Here is an 18122-nt window from a genome sequence, read left to right as displayed (position 1 = left end):
GGAACTATGTGAAGCAGGTCTGCTGTCAGATCATCTCCAAGTTGGTCATCTGTAAGTGTGAGTAAAAGGCTTCGCACTCATGACCACAAGGGTTTCAGAACCCCACAGCTCCAAAATATGTAAATATGTGCCCTCTTCTGCGAGACATCGCCAACAGCTAAATGAAGTTTGTGGGAAAACTTTGTGAAGGGCCACTGCAACCCTGTATCATCATGTTAGAATTGTGAACCCAGTTTGCTAAATGGAGTTGGAGAGAGATGCAATGTGAATGAAACCCAGAATGCGCTCTTTCTGCTGGTCCGAGAAGCTGATGATCAAGTCAGATTCCCACCTAGTGATGTAGTAGCACTCACTGAATATATACAGTTACCGAGCATGCCATCAGAGCCAGTCTCTCTGGGATAGGCTGAGGCTGTATCAGTATTCATGCTGCCATCTGTATAACTCCACACCTATCATCCAGAAACTTCTCCAGTTCCCTGGATACAGAAGAAGCTAGGTAGACTAACAGCACCTGAGCACACCGAACTAAATGATATCTCATATTCATTCATATATACACATACTAGGGCCAGTTTAGACAGGAACCAAAACCTACCAGTCTGTCTTTGGAGTGTGTGAGAAAACTCACGCAGGCACAGGGAGAACATGCAGACTCCATACAGATAATGCCATGGTTGGGATTCAAACCAACAACCCTAGGTGGAAACGCTAACAACTTAGCCACTGTGCTGTCCAATAAATGCATGATACCCAAGAATCCTAAGTCGTATGCAAAGCAGTTATCCATTTTTTGGCTATACGTTTTCAGGCTACTACTTCAATTCTTTCAGCTTTTTTTTTTACACCATGCATCTAGCATTGTTAATGCACTCATCTGTAGTTTTATGACATAGCCATAGTGTATTGTGAATTATGTTGTGAGGCTGAGCTGTTCTCATCATAAATATAAAAGGATTATGAAATGGAAATTGCAATTCAGCATGGTCTGTACAACACTGAAGGAAAGAAAGAACGGCTAACCTTGCCTTGTTCGAGGAAATTGCTTTGTACATGATGATGAGCTGAAGGATAGATGTGCTGAAGTTCCTTCTTAAATTTTTCAATGGCTCGGAGTAACTTCTCTTTGTTCTGCTGATCTCTATCTGTAGAAGAGCATACAAAGACATGCTTATGTAGAAATGCCATTGGTCATAGATTTAATCAGACATTCAGACAGCCACAAAAGAAAGGCTAAACTACAATGAGATAGGAGGATGAAAAAGAATAAAATAAAATCACAAAAGACAAAGTTTCAGATTGACAAGTGGTTGCAGTCAATTTAGGTTTCCTTGAAGTTTTCACAAACCTAAACTCCAGACAAGCAGATGAATATACAGTTAGATACAAATACATGAACATACTTGCCTACTAAAGGTTTTGCAATTAAGTCCAGCGGGTCTTGTGATGCCAGGAAGCAAAGCCAAATCCTGGGGTTTTCTACAGACTAAATTAATAATTGTAGCCTGGTCCAGAATCTGCCCCAGATTTTCATTAACCAATGAAGGAGCAGCAGTGTGCCCAAGAGGTCATGCTTGTAAGTCTGCAATCTGCAATGTAGCAACAATCCTGACTAGGCGGCAATGCCCAGCAGTGCCACCCACCAGTGCCGCCCAACTGTTCCCAGCAGTGCTGTCTCAAGTGCCCAGTAGTGCCACCCACCTGTACCCATCAGTGCCCATCAGTGCCACCCACCTGTGCCCATCAGTGCCTAGTAGTGCCACCCACCTATGCCCAGCAGTGTCACCCAGCAGTGCCGCCAGTCAGTGCCCAGCAGTGCCGCCAGTCAGTGTCACCCATCATTGCTACCAGTCAGTGCTCATCATTGTTGCATATCAGTGCCAGCTCATCAGTTCTGCCTATCAGTGTTGCCTATCAGTGCCCATCAGTGCTGCCTATCCGTGCTACCTCATCAGTGCTGCCTATCAGTGCCCATCAGTACTGCCTATCAGTGCACATCAGCGCAGCCTCATCAACACACATCAGTGAAGGAAAAAAATTACCTGTTTGCAAAATTTTATAATAGAAAAAAAGAAAAACTTGTTTGCCAAATGTTTTGCTCTTTTTTTGTTTATAGCATAAACAATAAAACACCACCAAAAGAAAGCTCTATTTGTGTGAAAAAAGTATAAAAATTTCATATGGGTACAGTGTTGCATGACCGCGCAATTGTCATTCAAAGTACAACAGCGCTGAAAGTTGAAAATTGGCCTGGGCAGGAAGGGGGTATAAGTGCCTGGTAGGCAAGTGGTTAAAGAAACAAGAACAGGAAAAGAGGGGAAATCTTCCAGTGGGGGCACTAGTTCCAGTGACCCCCGGAGACAACCAGGAATTCCATCACTTTGGTGAGGGAGTTCCTCTCATTTCCTGTTTTAGCTATATAGAAATCTCCCCAATGGGAAGCAAATAAAAACTTGACAGGGGTTAAAACCCTCCCTTACTCTATCCAAAATTAAAAAAAAATAAAGTTTTGCCTACTTTAATACCATTAACTATTTATTACATACTTTTTTTACTGCAAACTTTTAATGTGATTTGGAAGTGCTAACATGTTGATTCGTGTGAAGTATGAATACTTTTATTTTATACTATAAATAGCTGTAAAGATGCACTGATATCTTATACTGTATGTGTCCATTAAATATCTGTACATGTATTTTACATTTTTCTTTACAGACTCACACACTTCTCTGTACTTCAGCATTAGTATAGACATGCGCAGCACTGGAAGCCAATCAGAGAGTAAAAGGATGACCTTATCAGTAAGCTGCCACTCTTTCATTGTCCAAAAGCATGCTGGGGCAGATCCATAACCAACCTGTTATTCTGTAACCACATTTGAGAAATGTGAGGTCAGGGATCTGGCCATGCTGTCTGGAATGAGAGAGTAGATATTAAGAATGGAGTTACAGATTTCAAATACTTTTACAGTTCGCAGATTTCTATTTAACTGCTTGTCTATAGTTCTAATTTAACCCCTTCGTGCCTAAGGGTAAAACATATGTTAATGCCTAAGCACAATTTTGCAACTTTGACATTTGTTAGTAACACCGTTCATATCATCACAACTACTTTGTACATCCAGGTGGATCATACCTTGTTTTTTTCAGGACAAGTTGGGCTTTCATTTGGTGGTAAATGGTAATGGATATCTTCAGGTTTTTTTTATTATCAAAGGAAAACTAGCTCAAAATTTGTAAATAAAAAAATCTTTTTTTTTTATTTAGTTGTATATTTCTTGCTATTACCATAACCTACCACCAAAGAACAACCTAAAAAAATTTTTTCTTCCCTGATGATTGCAGCGACACCACATATGAGTATGTTAGTTGCTGTTTGTACCTGTAGTACAGACAGAAACAATAAAGCACATTTTGCTTTTTTATAATCCTACCTAAAACGTGCTGACACTGATAATAATTTTAATTTTTTTTTTAAATCCTGCCCAAAAATTACTGACCCTGACCTTGACCCAAACACTATCCCTGGCACTGACCTAGGTCAAACCTTGATCTAGGTATTTATTTACACCCTGTTCCAAATTATTATGCAAATTCTATTTAAGTGTCACAAAGATAAAATATTTTGTTTTTCAGTTTAACTCCTGGATGGCATTGTGTGTCAGGGCTCTTTTGATCACTGAAAACAATCTTGGACACCTGTGATAATTAGATTGGCCGATGAGCCCAATTTAAGGAAAAACTACTAAAGGAGGGTGTTCCACATTATTAAGCAGAGCACCATTTTCAAGCAATATGGGGAAGAAAAGGATCTCTCTGCTGCTGAAAAGAGTGAAATAGTTCAATGCCTTGGACGAGGTATGAAAACATTAGATATTTCACAAAAACTTAAGCGTGATCATCGCACTATTAAGAGATTTGCGGCTGATTCAGAGCACAGGCGGGTTCATGCAGATAAAGGCACATTGAGAAAGATTTCTGCCAGATCCATGCATCGGATCAATAGAGCAGCTGCTAAAATACCATTACATAGCAGCAAACAAATATTTGAAGCTGCTGGTGCCTCTGGAGTCCCACGGACATCAAGGTGTAGAGTCCTCCAGAGTCTTGCAACTGTGCATAAACCTTCTATTCAGCCACCACTAACCAATGCTCACAAGCAGAAACGGCTGCATTGGGCAGAAAAATACATGAAGACTAATTTTCAAACAGTCCTGTTCACTGATGAGTGCCGTGCAACCCTGGATGGTCCAGATGGATGGAGTAGTGGATGGTTGGTGGACGGCATCCCTGTTCCAACAAGGCTGTGACGTCAGCAAGGCGGTGGTGGAGTCATGTTTTGGGCCGGAATCATGGGAACAGAGCTGGTCGGCCCCTTTAGGGTCCCCGAAGGTGTAAAGATGACCTCTGCAAAGTATGTGGAGTTTATGACTGACCACTTTCTTCCCTGGTACAGATGGAAGAACTATGCTTTCCATAATAAAATCATCTTCATGCATGATAATGCACCATCTCATGTTGCAAAGAATACCTCTGCATCAATGGCTGTTATGGGGATAAAAGGAGAGAAAGTCATGGTGTGGCCTCCATCCTCCCCTGACCTCAATCCTAGAAGCAAAAGATCTATGAGGGTGGGAGGCAGTTTACATCCAAACAGCAGCTCTGGGAGGCTATTCTGACATCTTGCAAACAAATTCAAGCAGAAACTGTCCAAAAACTCACAAGTTCAATGGATGCAAGACTTGTGAAGCTGCTATCAAATAAGGGGTCCTATGTTACAATGTAACGTGACCTGTTAAAACGTTTAAAAAGTTAAAATGTTGTTAAAAGTTTGATTGAAATAGCTTTTGATTTCAGTAAATATGCTGCAAACACAACAAATGACAATTTTCAGTTCTTTACAACCTATAAAGTGTTTTGAAACTTACTGTGCGTAATAATTTGGAACAGTGCATTGTAAGTGTTTTATGTTTAACAAAAATACTGTTATCATTAGGAGGTTTGTTCAATAAAATGTGAATTGTACTCTTAATAGTTGATAACATGAGAATTATGCTGACTGTTATTTACATCAATTATTTAGGTAAATGAGAAAAATATAATTTGCATAATACTTTGGAACAGGGTGTATTTATTTATTTTTATGATTATTATTATTATTTATTTTACACATTGTTTTTTTTTCTCTGCAAGGAGAAAGAGAGGTACAATGTATCTATCGCCTCCATTCAGAGAGAGAAAACACAGGGGCGGGCTTCACAGTGATTGATCACAGCGATCAGGAGACCCGGAATCGAGCGTTCTGGATCCCGATCATTATTACGGGACCTGGGGCTCCCGGTGAGACCCTTGTCTTTGTGCTTGGAGCGCACCCTGCAGAGTGCTCCCAGAACAAAGATGGATATGCAGATATGCGGCGCCACGGAAAAAAAAGCCCAGTTTAGCAGGGCCTCATATTTGCATACGCTTGGTGGGAAGGGGATAAAGTGGTTCTAAAGTCGACATTTTGTAGCTTACTGATTTCTCTACATTAAGGTGATATGCCCAGCGGTTTCTTCCTACCCTCCAAACTTACTCGAGTCCTATCTCTATCCAGTGCGGTGCCTGTCTGCAGCTTTCAGTGCTCTCTCTTACTCTTCTCACTAGACCCAGAGGCAGCAGTAGGAGCCACTGGCTCCTGCTGCTGTCATTCAAATCCTGTGAAGAAGGACCCATGCTGTGTGTGTCCATGGATCCACACAGCCTGACTTGGGAGCACGTCCACACAAATGTTCCCTTAGCACATGACTTGCTGTGGGGGCACTCAGATAAGAGCAGGAGTGGAGAGCGCTGATGAAGGATCCCAAAACAGGAGGTAAGGGGCCGCTCTGTGCAATACCATTGCACAGAGCAGGTAAGTATAACCTCTTTTTTATTAAAAAAAATACCTTTAAAGCCACTTTAAGACATGTTTTCTTCTCAAAATTTGACCTTCAAAACAAAAAAAATTATCAAGTGATTTTGGATCCTAAGCTTTCTTAGGATCCAGCTAGAAGGATGGGAAACATCAACTTCACCAAGAAGCAGAGGTGTAAGTTGATCAATTTTTACTTTTTACTCCTAATGTTTTATTTATTTTTAGGTAGACATTTTCAACTTTTGTTTGGAGGGTGTGTGTGTGTGAACAATTTTCATGACAGGTCTACTTTAATATATAGATTATTTTCCAGACTTCATTCGACAACTATACTCCAACAGTGTTACTAAATTTAATATTAACATTAATTTGATTCAATATTTAATATTAAATAATACTGTCCCAGAGAATAACATTTTCACAAATAACTCCTTGAAATCTGATTTCGTGTAGATTTGTCATTGTTTACAAAAGCAGAAGAACATTGATCAACTTGTTGATGACTCTCCAACGATCAAAGAGAGTAGATCTGCATTTCTCTAATAAACTAGCCAGATAACAATTACCATCTGATTAGCAACAAGGATAATGTTCAATTTGTTATACTGCATCCATATGTTATAGAAAACAATTCCAAGAACAAGTCTGAATCGCTAGTTACAGAACTCATGAAACAGGAGTATCTCATATTATAATCATGCTAAATAACTTGGCAAAGACAGAGAGACCATGGGTCACAGCCTCTGACTTTAATAAAACGAATAAGTATTTTCCATATCTTGTGACGTGACATGAAAGCAGTTATGAACTTAGTCATGGCATTTATAAAGAATGATAAGTGTCTTCGTGCCTTGGAGAGGTGACTTGGTAAGGCAAGAAGTCAGTGAAGTCGCATGATTTCAAAGTCGAGGGACATGCCGATCTCAGGTCCGATTTGCAAGACATCCAGGGAGCTGATCAAGGGAACATTCGAATGCCTCTCGGGGGATCAGGAAGGAATTTTTTTCCCAGCAGGAGCAAATTGGATCATACTTTGCTGAGTTTTTTTGCCTTCCTCTGGATCAACTGTTGGTATAGGATTATAACTTTTTTTTTTCTATGGTTGAATTGGATGGACTTTTGTCTTTTTTCAGCCAGACTAACTATGTAATCTTACACAGATGTCTATGCAAATAGACCAAGTCGGAACCGCACCGATGTGACAGCTGTAATTGTGAACAATAGGGTGTGACTTGGCATACGATTTGCAAGTTGCATGGCACGCAAATCGCATGCCAAGTCACACCCAGTGCGACCGGGGTGTAACTCCATTGAGGAATATTTCCAATATTGACTGATTTAGAATGGTAATCATCAATGTAAAGGTCAAACAAATACAAAAGGCACAGCTGGAACACTACAACTGGAAAGAATTGAGTAGTGGCAGTGAGGATGAGACTTGTGAATTCTACTAAATCCAAGAATTTATGACTTCTCTTCTCAAAACCCAGAACTGTGCAAGCAGTTTGCCAAACTTTTGATACCTTACTTATTTATCAGAAAATGGCCACAAGAACTGGTCTTAGCTGCTGTGGACCAACAACTGCTGATCCCAAGCTTTTCAATAAAAAGTGCAAATAGCATGGATGCACCAAGTGTACTAACTGAGCGCAGACAAGCAGATTTCATAACAGTTGTCACCAGAACAAGTGTCCCTGGAAAATTTCCTCTCTATTTCTAACCCAGTGAAAATGAAAAATGTCAGATTGTCCCTCACTTTCACATTACTGTGTAAATGAAAAGCGATTCTCCATTAGACTCCATTGGCCAATAATTGCAATATTGATTGCTTTTTAATTGCAATAATCCATGTAAGGGTCAGTTACAAGAGCCATCCTTGGGACAATGTAACTGCAAAGCTCCCTAACTGAACTGTGGCAATGAAAATGAGATAGAATACAACCCATTGTCCCTAAGCTTTTCAATAAAACCTGGACCTTAACTGACAACTGCTGCACAACCTCTTCATTCACTGCTGCTGTATTATCCTTCTATAGTTTGGACAGGGTAAACTGAATATTTCAGAAGTGCAGCAGTCATCTTTAACCACTTGCCTAACAGGCACTTTCACTCCCTTCTTGCCCAGGACAATTTTCAGCTTTCAGTGCTGTCGCACTTTGAATGACTATTGCGCAGTCATGCAACACTGTACACATGATTTTTTTCATCATTTTTTTTTTTAGACATAAAGAACTTTCTTTTGGTGGTATTTATTCACCATTGTTTTTTTTATTTTTTGTCAATGAAAAAACACCAACAATTTTGAAAAACATTTTTTTTCTTAGTTTCTGTTATAAAATTTTGCAAACGTCATTTTTCTCCTTCATTGATGTGTGCTGAGGAGGCTGCACTGATGGGCACTGATATGCAGCACTGATGGGCACTGCTGAGGCTGCACTGATAGGCAGCACTTATGGGCACTGATAAGGTGAATTGATGGGTACTGACGAGGAGGCACTATGAGACTGCACTGATATACGGCATTGATGGGCACCGATAGGCTGCACTGGCAGGCAACACTGAAAGTCACTGATAGGCGGCACTGACTAGTGGCACTGATGGGCACTGACTGGCAGCACTAATGGACATTGACTGGCAGCACTGATGGAAAATGTTGGGACTGCACTGATGGACACTGTTGGGGCTGTGGGCTGCACTGGACTGACTCAGATTTTTTATATATTCTTGTTGATTACCAACTCTCCTCTTTCTTCACGCTGTGACAGTGCAAGGAAAGTGTAGCTGATAACCGGCAACTGTATTTCTATTGTGATCAGCTGTGTCATTGGATGGCGCTGTGATTGGCCCTATACCATGTCATGTGATCAGCTGTGTCTGATCACAATGTAAATACAGTTGGACCTGCAGGGCTCTAATGAGGAAAACTGCAGGGTCTGCATCCCTTTAGACATGATTTCCCTTTGGGAGTACCTCACCAAAAATGCCATTTTCGTTGCAGTAGATGCTCAAAATCTGGTAAGCCAATTGCACAAACAGGAAAGGACATATCTAGGGGGCGTTCTGTACGCCATCTGTTCAGAATGCCTCCGGGTAGCCATATTGCTTTGCATTTTACAGAAAATTACAGTGCTATGGATTGAAAAAGGAAAGGTAATTTTTAATAACATTCAGTTATAATATGATATGTATTGGATTGTATAAGCTTTTTTTTTAAAAATCGCTAATTTGTTTTCCCATGAAAGTGGCGTTACCCTTTCAGGATGCCACTCAAAAATGTTTGTCTATGGAGTGTCTCCAGTGCAGGGGGGCAGCCATCTTAGCTAAGTCTGGGTCGATCTTTGAAGGACAGTGATTGGCTGCTGCAACAAAGCCAGGAGAGGAGGGACTGCAGGCTGCTGAAGGGAGGACAGTCTTAAAGGAGATGGGGTGACCAAAAAAATCTGGACTTCTGGCTGTACGTAAACCTGCCATAGCTGACCAGAATCAGGTGAGACCTCAAAGAGAATGCTGTTAGCACAGGACCTTATCTCACAGATGGGAACTTTCTCCCTAGGAAGGTATGAGGTGTGATTAGGATGCCTGGTGAGATCAGACTGTACAAGAGCACTCCATCGCTTGTAAGGAAGGAAAAAAGGGACTCTTTAAGCAGGACTGAAAGACATCACAGCAACTCCTATCCCTGTCTAAGGACTTGAACTGAATCAGAACACATGTCCAGAGACCCAGAAGAGAGTGTTCTGGATCTGGTAAGAGACTAACATTGCACAAATTGTCTACTGAGAACTGTTGTGCTTTTATCAAGGGTCACGACTTTGCTGGCCAATGTTTTTTTCTTTCTTTTTTAATCATTCACTGGCCAGTGGGATAAAATGGGGACGGTCATAGCAAGTAAGGACTATCTTTATATACTGTTGCTAAGTAAAAGCAAATCAATTCTGTTAAATACTGATAGTCAGAATACTGCAGGTGTTTAACCATATTTCTCCAAGTAATGTTGTTGTCTTATTGGTTGTTTGTAGAGGCACACTTGTTAATCCTTTTTCCATTTAGGCTTCATGGGGCCTAATCAGTTCTCTGAAATATATCAAGGTGTGTCGGTGTGCTGGGTGAGCGAGGCGTGTCATCTTCAGGTGTACAGAGAAATCACAAGACAGTTCAGTGGCTCCTCTGGGGGTAGCGCTACAAGTGAAGATAGCATAGATGTGCCAAGTGTGCAAACATCAGATTTCAATTTATTGTAGTCCGATGAGTTTAAGTGTTAAAAACAGGCCCCTTGAGAATGTCTTCTAGGATGAAACGCATTGGAGTGGAGCTTTGTACGGACGTCATCACAACTAGCCTTGCCTGGATTTTTTTCTGATGTGTCTGTCTTTGTGAAATAATTTGAGCACCTTTCTTTTATAACTTTAAAGTGACCTAGCTTCTGTGTTCATGTTTTGCCTGATGATGGTGAGGTGCCTGGTAGAGTTTACAGTGATGTAAAGACCGTGTTGATTATTCCAGTGGTTTCCTGGTCATTACATAATAGGACCTACAGGCTTCCGGGGTATACCTAAGCCAAACAGACCTCCTATAGTGTAGGGATCTATCTTTCTGGTAAGCTGCTGACATTTCAATTGGTGGAGAAATACACAAAGGGCTTCACATGGCAGAATTTGAGTGTTACCTGGTCACATTTTGGGTGAAATTAATGGACTTTTGTTACTTATGATTTGTTGTATGTACTTTTGGTGATTGCAGGATTTGATCTGATGAATGACACAGATGCAACCAAAGGTAGACCAAATAGGGGAAACATTTGAATAATTTTCTTCTGCTATCCCAACCAGGTTTGTAAATCTGTTCTCAATTCACCAGGGAAATAGTCTTCCTGTTGCCTAATAACGTTATTTTTGGTCTAGCTTAATAATAATATGAGAAAATAGCACCAGTGCTAGAAGATGATATATTTATAAACAATATAGGGTCTGGGATTAAAAATATAGTAATTTCAGTCTTTGCAGATGACACCGAGCTGTGCAGTGGAATAAAGTCCTTACAGGATGTCTCCAACTTACAAACTGACCTCAATGCTCTGCTTAATTGGGCAACTATGTGGCAGATGAGGTTTAATGTTGATAAATGTAAGGTTATGCACTTGGGGCGCTAAGAATATGCATGCATTATACATACTGGGGGGGGGGGGTACAACTGGGGGAATCTATAGTGGAGAAGGATCTGGGAGTTCTGGTAGATCACAAGCTTAATAATGGAATGCAATGCCAAGCTGCGGTTTCTAAAGCGAGCAAAATCCTCTCTTGTATTAAAAGAGGTATAGACTCCAGAGAGAGAGATATCCTATTACCCCGGTACAAATCATTAGTAAGACCTCATCTGGAATATGAAGTTTAACTTTGGGAAACAATTCACAAAAAGAACATTGGGGAATTGGATAAAGTACAGAGAAGGGCAACCAAACTGATAAGAGGCATGGAGGAGATCAGCTATGAGGAAAGATTAGAGGAACTGAATTTATTCTCTCTTGAGAAGAGGAGATGAAGGGGGGATATGATCAACATGTATTAATACATCAGTGGTTCATATAGTGTAGTATTCACCCTGAGGCCATCATAGAAGACAATGGGGCACTCTTTACGTCTGGAGGAAAAGAAATGTACCTGTAATCACCAAACACGGAAAAGGTTTCTTCACAGTGAGAGCTGTGATAATGTGGAATAGACTTCCTCAAGAGTTGGTTCTGGCCAGCTCAGTGGATTGCTTTAAATAAGGCCTGGATTCTTTCTTAGATACACAGAATATAACTGGATACTAACATTTATAGGTAAAGTTGATCCAGGGAATATCCGATTGCCTCTCGGGGGATCAGGAAGGAATTTTTTTCCCTGCAGGAGCAAATTGGATCATGCTTTGCTGGTTTTTTTGCCTTCCTCTGGATCAACTCTGGGTATAGGATTACAACTTTTTTTTTTTTTAATGGTTGAACTGGATTGACTTTTGTCTTTTTTCAGCCAGACTAACTATATAAGACAAATAAATATTTTAGCCTTGAAAAGGAAGTTGCAAGTTCTCTTATATTTTTATATATCAGTGTTTAGCTATTAGAATGCATGAGTTCAGCCTACAATAGTTTAAATGAATAAGCATTAGTCTAACAAATGAAGCATGTTCAAACTCCAAATGGTTTCTGAGCTTTTATTCCTTTTCTTCAACTCACAAACTGTGAAAAAGGTAACATGTTGTTGTATAAAGGAATTGTGTCCAGGAGGCATGGTGACAGAGAGAAAGTGGGAACACAAAGAGAAGATGCAGTGAGAAATACGTAAGGAAATTAAATATAGAGGATTCTGGAGTGGATTTGTAGAGTTTTTTCTACCCTTTCTGTGCCAGAATTATAAATAGATATGGTAAATGGAGTCCAATGTCTGTCATTAGAATTGCTGTTATGTTTCTTTGACCTGGAACAAGTATGCAGAGCAAGAAAGTCATAAAGTGAAGTCATAGCTCCTAATCTTTATACTTGTTGTTCACTGACTTAGAAACTACTACAGCCTCTGGATACCGATTGAGGAACTGAAGAAAAGAGGTTAGATATGGAAAATTTTTATTCAGCTTCTTAGGGGACCAATGCATGGAGAATCTGGTCCCATTGGAATGTTGCCACTGGACAACCATGCAAGTTACGGAAAGGTTAGTAATGGCAGCCGCCACACTTCCTCACTACAGGGTTTATTTGAAGAAGTCTTACTTGACTTCTAAAACTTTTATGTAATCAATTAGGGGCCAAAGTGCATGTAGTCCTTGATCCCATTGAATCTGTTCTGTCATTGCTAAACAGCAACTTTCTAACAGTGTGGTGGATTAGTCATGTTTCCCTGTCCGACCACACAGCTAAAAAGGAGATGAAGACCAGCACTGCCATTCATAAAGGATCACACAGCCTGAAGTGATGTGTGTTTATGAGGGATTGTGTCATATATGGCAGTGCTGAACATTTATTCATAAAAGTAAATGATCACACAGCACCTTGGGGCTGTGTACGTGTACAAGCAGCCGCATATACACAGAGCTGAGGGATCTTTTACTATTATGAATAAATTATCAGTGTTGCCATAGAAAAAGATCAATCAACTTAGAAAAGATACTCAGTGCTGGCTGTACCTTCTTTAAAGGAATGCCCATAATTTGGGTTTAAGAATGGAGTGGAGCTACAGCAAGAAAAGAAGGGTTTTTTTTTAATCTCCAATGGGGCCACTGATCTGAATGGAAGCACTTGTTCCCCTTCAGGATTAAATCAAAATGAAACAACTTTCATGAGAGTCATTTTTGTGCAAACCCATAACTGTTTTATGTAGAATGCTTCTGTTAACAATGCCTGGCATCTCATTGGAGGTGGGTGTCTAAGATGTAATGAGAATTGAGATTTGGGATTGCAGTGAACTGTCTCATAGAGAAAAATACCCAATCTGTCCTAGACTCTGTCTCTTCATACATATGAGGGTACAAACAGCTGTTTCTCGTGAGTGGTATGGAGTGCTAGAGAAAATGTTGGCCACATATTTAGATAGTCAGGGTTTATAGTAGACTGCTTTGGTGTGCCTACAGGGGTCACAGGGTTCACAATTGAGACACAGCCCCGTGCTCCAGGGGGCCTGTGTAGCCCCCCTGTACACCTGAATAGGAGATGTGGCGGGGCGACCTCATACAGAGGATGGAGTCCTCCTCTCCCTTCTGTAGGCATTCAGCAGCTGTATGAGGAAAATGGAGAGATCAGTTCTTCTGTATGCAGCAGTCCCTGCCACTCCTCCTATCCAGTTTCTTTCTGCTGCCTGCCTGTGTGCTCTCCTGCCATCCTGTGCTCACTCTTAGCTCCCTAGTCTCCCGCAGCTCTGTCAGCTACCCCCCTCTCCCACCGGATGCTCTTAGGATGGAGAGCGGGTCAGGGGCCAGTAAATGTGTAATTTACCGGCCACTTCCTTGTCTTAATGAATAGAGTCAGTAATCTGTATGGTTCACTTACTCTGTTCATTCATAACTGAGACATAGTAAACTTTGTTTGGAACATCAGAGGTCTGTTTAGGCCCCTATTATTTCACCAAAGCCCCCCCTCCCAAAGGGGCTCCTAAAAAAATGTAAATAACTATTAGAAAAATGATAAAATAAAAATCCAAAATTGGTAAAGAAAATACTGACACCAGTGGCAGAATGACCAGGGTCACAAAGTGCAACTGGGCCCTGGCGTTCCACCACTGGGTTTCAGAGGGAAGGGTCCCAGCCAGGGGTCAGGGGGGCCCTTCATGGTTTCTTCCATCGGGGCCCTGAAGGTTCTAGTTACACCACTGGCAGACTGGGCAAAAATCTTTATACTTGTCTAAAAGCAGCAGATGGCAGGTGACCAGGAATGCATGACATGCATGACAATCTTTTCAACAGAAGATCTTTACTCAAACATGCAAATTTGTATCTGGTGAACTTGAGCATGTGTGCCTGAGGGAGAGGGAGTGCTGTGGGATATAGCATGTGGAAACAACGAAGATAAGCCAGGAAAATCTATCTATCTTGCTTTGCCTCTCATAAAAGCGTATGTATCACTCCCCCCTCCTTGGATTTTAATCAGCTGTCCCTGACCCAGGGAGATATTGCTCCCAAACCACCCAGTTGCTTGTCCATTAATCCTCTGGTCAATTCATACTCCATACATACCAATTCTCCACGAAATTGAATGGAGAATGCACAGCACATGCATGGTATTTTTGACAAGCAGCTCTTCAGCTCTGTGAGTGATATCTCCCTGGATAGGGGACAGCTGAGTATAAGACTGGCAGACAGGCTAGGGGCGGGGCTCCCTACAATATAATAGGTGTACACGTTAAAGTATAACTACACTTTGCTTGAGAAAAAAACATTCCTCTCTGGGTGATCAATGCATATTGCAGGGATTTTAACAAACGTGTTGCAGATTCCTACCATTTGTTATTCTGAAGAAATAGCTGTTTGTTTGTCCGTGTCCATGTTCAGAAAGAATCTGAATGGGAGTGGCCTTAATTATCCATCAGCTGTGGCCCTAATAAGGAAAGCGGCAGGGTCTTTATCCCTTTGACCATTATGTCCCTTTGGAAGTATCTCACCAAAAATGTTTTTGTTGCAGAGGATGCCAAAAATCTGACTTGTATCTTAGTGCAGACATCTGAGAAAATCAGTAAGCTAATCACACAAGCAGGAAATTACATTTCTGGGGCGCATTCTGTACGCCATCTGTGTATAGCCTCCAAGTTGCTATATTGCATTGAATTTCACAGAAAATTACAGTGCTGCAGATTGAAAAGGAAAGGTAATTTTTAATAATATAAAATTACAATATGGCGCAACTGTATATGCTATATTATTTTTTTTATTTGCAATTTTTTTCCCATGAATTTGGAATTACCCTTCAAGAGTCCCATGATCAATAGTATTTGTTACTTTGAGCTGTCTCAGCTTTTTCTCTGTCTCACCCACATCCCATAGCTATGCCAACTAATTTCAGCACTGCTGCATTAAAATCAAGACAGGTGTAAGAGTACAGATCCTCATTTTCCATTTATCTGTATGATATATGAAGATTCATCTTGATAACAAGGCAACAACTTCTCTTTCAGTGGAATCTGCTGGTATTATTCTCTGTCTTATTACAAATTTATAAATAAAAAGGGCTGGTAGGCAGCACGATGGCACTCTGCCCAGATCTGCCTCTGTTTCGCCATACATATGTTTGAACAATAACACATGGTGTGTAATTACCAGGTAAATCACACTCAGTTTCCAGCCCTCTTCAGGGGGAGATGATGACCTGATGTTCTCCTGGCTATCTTCATTATCTGCTACAGCTGGATGTCCAATTACGGCTAGGAAAAATACCCACAATGCTCTATTCTTAATATCACCCTGCAATGTTCTCTAATGGTAATGCATTTCTTGCTGAGTGTTTGATTTATAAACTAGATTTGTTCTTAGGGAGAAAAGAGGTAAAATGCTCTCTAAAAATCACATCTGTGTGCTCTTTGCTTGTTAAGGAACTTTGTCTTTCAAAGAACAAGATTACAGATGACTTTTTCAAAGTGCTGCCTTTCCAGTGGATCGATATTGAGATAGATCACAGGAAGAGTCAGAAAAACATTGTTATGCTTTAAAATATTATCTGTGGAAATTATTTTTTATAAAATCTGCATTTGAAGTATTTATATTGTAATAAGAAGAAATTATAAGTACATTTTAATATGATTTTCATGGGGATTAGTTGATTTTAGCGCTGACGTCCAGTCGTAAGCTGTGGATCAAGGATCAAAACTTTTAGCAGATATCAGTGCAAGACTGTGCCTATACTTTTGACACCTGCTAGGCAAACTTGGTTGAAAAGGACTTAGGTTAGAGTAGATCTAAACCTTAACTGGATGACATTTTGTTTGCTAATGCACTGTGTATCATAAACCATGGCAATGGGTTTTCCATAAAATATTGTTTTACAGTCTTTGCAACCTGTTTTGTATCTCAGTGCTGTTGCTATCTTCCACCATTTTTCAGGCACTATCTGTATACATAAACTCACCCCAGAAAGGCTTGAACATCATTGCTCTAGACTAGAGTTGAACAATGACCCAGCACACAGTTCATTAGAGTACAAAAAAGTGAGAGCATGGAGTTCGGGTTAGAGATAAGTTTAGAGGACCCCTGAGCTCATCTTTATCCTGGACCAGCTTCCAGTGACTACAGTAGACCAAGTTTGAGCTACATGAGTCGGCTTGACAGTGGAGACTATGGCGTGTACTGCGCAGCATGTATTGCTTACCCCAGAAAGAGCTAATGATGTATGTTACACCAGAAAGAGCTAATGATGTATTAGTTCCCTTGTTCAAACAGATAACTACCCTTCAGGCATTACTGCACCCTCTGACATACCAAGGTTGAAGGAAAAGCTACAAATTCGGGCTTTATACCCAGCAGAGAAAATGCAGCAACAACAATAGCAAACAATGGCATCAAAACACCATTTACAAACAGAATAATATCAAAACCACTTATAACAGGTTTAAGGGGACAAAGTGTAGGCCCTGATGTAAAGGGGTACCCTAAATATAGGGTATAAACACACTGGAGCTACAGGTCACAGGCCCTCTTCATTGTCCTCCTACTAGCCAGTAGTATACCTGCTGGTGACTGGTATTGGGGTCCAGGATGATGTTAAAGTGCTCACAGAATTTTTGTAACATCAACTTTACTTTGTAAAAAAGGGAAATAATCCTCAAAATGAATCTCTAGGAAACCCAGAAAGGGGTGGTGCAGGCTCTTTAAACAGGAGTAAAGCATAAATGGTGGCCAGAGGCCTCTGACCACTCTGAAGTCCATCACCAGGTCCTCCCTTTCAGTGGAACAATGGATACATAAGCAGCCTAAGTCTTGCAGTCTCTGTGGGTGATGGCAACAGCTCTGAATATTGTAGCAGTGACTCTGGATGAAATTGCAGATGTTATGGGTACAATTTCTCTCTCCTGCAGCTTGCTGGGCCTTGCAGTCCTGTGGCAACACAGAACTGGATGCTACAGCTTCAGCAAGATCCCACCTGGACAAGAAGACAGTAAGCAGTCTCTCACTGACTGTGGTGGACACTACCTGCAGCCTCATGCACCCCTCAGCTCGACAGCATAGTCCTATGGTTCCTCTGGCAGCGGTGGTCTCAGCTGCAACAGCTTAGTCCTGATCCACGAACACAGTGATGCGCTGGCAATCAGTATCATCTCCAGCCTCAGCAGCCCAGCTCTTTTTTCCTGGTTTTCTCCATGTGAAACTGTTCAGCCTTGCACCTTTCCAGCACTTTCCCTTCTTTGCAGTACTCTGCACCCCCTCTGAAAGTCTATTGGCAGAACTTTTAGTTAATAAACTAATCAATGTTTATCATATGTAAGGCACAACTACTTGTGGTATGAAACAGACACCAGAGCTTTCATAAAGTATCAGCAAATTTGGCTGCTCCTTATGCATACAGCTATCAAAGAAGGGAGAAGTATTAATAATACAAACTTTCTAAAAGATATCATTCTGTCTTTGTGTGTACAGTGCCCCATTAGGTGAAACTCTGGTCGAAACATTTTTTTTGGATTGTCTGGAACAGGGGCGGACTGACAACTCATGGGACCTCCGGGCAATAGGGGATCATGGGGCCCCTGTGTCCTTGCCCACACTCAAAAAAGCCTATG

General features: G+C 40.9%; 1 protein-coding gene across 1 annotated transcript in view; it reads right to left on the bottom strand.

Annotated features, from left to right (window-relative positions):
- The window catches only part of LOC149456567 (spermatogenesis-associated protein 7 homolog), a 215475-nt gene that overhangs the window by 77889 nt on the left and 119464 nt on the right, over positions 1-18122 (bottom strand). Inside the window, exon 4 of the mRNA XM_089684816.1 lies at positions 1024-1145. Within this exon, the coding sequence (XP_089540942.1) occupies positions 1024-1145 (122 nt within the window). The remainder of the gene's footprint in view (positions 1-1023; positions 1146-18122) is intronic.

The sequence above is a fragment of the Staurois parvus genome, unplaced genomic scaffold (assembly GCF_062004578.1).
Source record: "Staurois parvus isolate SC_StPar_1 unplaced genomic scaffold, SC_StPar_1.0 ptg000357l, whole genome shotgun sequence".
NCBI lineage: Eukaryota > Metazoa > Chordata > Amphibia > Anura > Ranidae > Staurois > Staurois parvus.
This window is presented reverse-complemented; position numbering and strand designations above follow the sequence as displayed.